The sequence below is a fragment of the Gavialis gangeticus genome, unplaced genomic scaffold (assembly GCF_001723915.1).
Source record: "Gavialis gangeticus isolate Ggan-Ray unplaced genomic scaffold, GavGan_comp1, whole genome shotgun sequence".
NCBI classification, from domain to species: Eukaryota; Metazoa; Chordata; order Crocodylia; family Gavialidae; genus Gavialis; species Gavialis gangeticus.
This window is the reverse complement of record NW_017728997.1, coordinates 51,231,897-51,234,315: the sequence shown is the minus strand read 5'-3', so window position 1 is coordinate 51,234,315 and position 2,419 is coordinate 51,231,897. Positions and strand designations below refer to the sequence as shown.

Below are 2,419 nucleotides of genomic sequence, written 5' to 3'. Positions count from 1 at the left end.
GTCTTCTCTTCTCCAAACTAAATAAACCCAGTTCCCTCATCCTCTCTTCATAAGTCATGTTCCCCAGCCCCCTCACTATTTTCATTGCTCTCTGCTGGACTCTCTCCAGCTTGTTCACATACTTTCTACAGTGGGGGCCCAAAACTGGACACAACACTCCAGATATGGACTCACCAGTGCAGAGTAGAGGGGAACAATTACTTCCTACGATTTGTCATGCAGGAAAAAATCATCATTCACTGAATAATAATCAGTCACTTTGTCTTTAAAGACAAAATAGCATTCTAAAGTGAATACATTTGTATGAAGCAGGATTCAAATTAAAAGATTCAAACTAAAATATTTTTACGCCAGGTGCCAAACTAAAAATACTGTGAGCTCAATAACTTCTATAGGTAGTTAAAAATCTCAATACCATCTATTTGTTTTTTAAAATATTTTTCAGATATTGATTTAACTAGTGAATTTTTAGAATTGTAGTTTTCCTATTTGCCTATTATTCAACATACACCAAGTGATTCCAAGATAAATGCATCAGTGTCAGTATGACCCTGCTCTTGATTTGAAATAGTTAAAATTCAAAGCCTACTAAGCTTAGAATCATAAAATCATTATAAGAAATAGTATTATTTTTCAAACAAATAAGTAATTTAGGAATACAAATCCAACTGAATTGCAATAAGGCTGATATTGTAAAGACATATAGGTGTTTTTTAAATATCTTGTTTAAAAAGATTGCAGTACGGTTCAAAATAAGTTGAAGATTCTAATTGTCTCCATAACAGGAGACTTGGTAGTAAATTATAGGTACTACAAATTTTGTGAAAGCATTCTAGAGCAATTCACCTCAAATTAAGGGTGTGGAGAAGACATTTTTTTACTGAAAAATCCATGTTAAAGTGATATTGTCAAATCTGGGTAAGGGAAACTTATTTCCACAGATTTCATAAATAGCTGGTAATAATACAAATACTTTTAAAATTGTTAGCCACTTAAATAAAACATATCAATTATGTCACAAATTTGTTTTCAGGGATCTCTTTCTTGTGAAAAACCTTAATTTAAAAAATTCTTTTTTGGTTGTAGCTGACAGGTTTGAGGCTGGACATTTTTCAGAAGTACTGTAAGCCCTTCCTATTTTGGCAGGCATTTGGCAAACAAAGCTAGGGTGAGATATTGTTTAGGGGATCTCTGTTTTATGTTGATAGTCTAGTTCCCTTGTTAAGTTGCTTTGTTCTCTTGTCATTCTAATTAATAAGTTGTTTAGTCCTCTTAATGTAAGCCACCCAAGCCTTTGTTGCAAAGGGAGAGACATAAATCAAATAAATCAATAAATAAATACAGATCTACAATATACATGAAGAAAGTGCTCTTGATGTGAATGGCTTAATAGAAAACTAGGTATATACTATTTAGTGTTCAAGTCAACACAAAGCTTAAAAGGGGCAGGTTTTAAGTAACTACAACAAAGTATTTGAAACACTAGACATTACTACTAACTCTTTAGGTAGCACAGTTTTATAATGATCAACTCCGTTTGTCCACTCCTTCCCCCTATACACATGCTTTTGTGGCACTAGATTCTACAAGGCCTAAAGTACACATTTTCTGTTGACTGGTGGTCATTTGGAGTCTTGCTGTATGAGATGCTAATTGGACAGTCTCCTTTCCATGGTGATGATGAGGATGAGTTGTTTGAGTCAATCCGAGTGGACACACCTCATTATCCACGTTGGATTACCAAGGAATCAAAGGACATCCTAGAAAAGGTAATTGTTTCATTGCACAGTGTGACCATGACTTCGGTTTTTGTATTAGGGGAGGGCAACCAGGCACCATCTTTAGTAAAGGTTACTAGATTACAATTGTAATAAAATATGTTGGGTTCATCATAACAATCTTAGGTTTAAGATTTTTAGAGATTTAGTTATGAGGAAATGAGGGAAGATTTTTATAAAGAGAAACTGAATCAGAAACAGCACACACTTTAGTAGGAGTGGTTTTACTGTCAGTGAGCTACACATGCAATTACAGCACATGAATAAACTGCACAGTTTATTGCTCCCAAGCGCACCGTTTGAATGTGTGCCCAGGAGTAATAAACTCTGGAGCAATAAGCTCCACTGTTTTTTCATGCACAGCACACTGAGCCTGGTTGAGCATACCCAGCTGGCAGGGGGCCCAGTGGATCAGGCTGCCAGCCTAAAGTTGCACCCTCCAACTCAACGTGTGGCAGAGGGGCTGGCTGGGGTATGAGGGTGTCTTAATGTGGAGCTAGCTGGCAGGCAGCCCCCACACTGAAGCACTCTCATGTCCCAGCCAGCCCCTCCAGCGTCTACATGTGCACTGCTGTGGAGTAAATTAGTTTACTCCAGCCTAACAGGGACATGCTTAGACACCAATATGTTTACTGCACGCC

The 2,419-nt window shown here is 37.1% G+C and overlaps 1 protein-coding gene across 3 annotated transcripts in view; it reads left to right on the top strand.

Moving 5' to 3' along the window:
- PRKCD (protein kinase C delta) overlaps positions 1–2,419 on the top strand; it is a 201,247-nt gene that overhangs the window by 189,742 nt on the left and 9,086 nt on the right. For all 3 annotated transcript variants that reach the window (XM_019505198.1, XM_019505197.1, XM_019505199.1), the window contains one exon: positions 1,581–1,769. In XM_019505198.1, the coding sequence (XP_019360743.1) occupies positions 1,581–1,769 (189 nt within the window). The remainder of the gene's footprint in view (positions 1–1,580; positions 1,770–2,419) is intronic.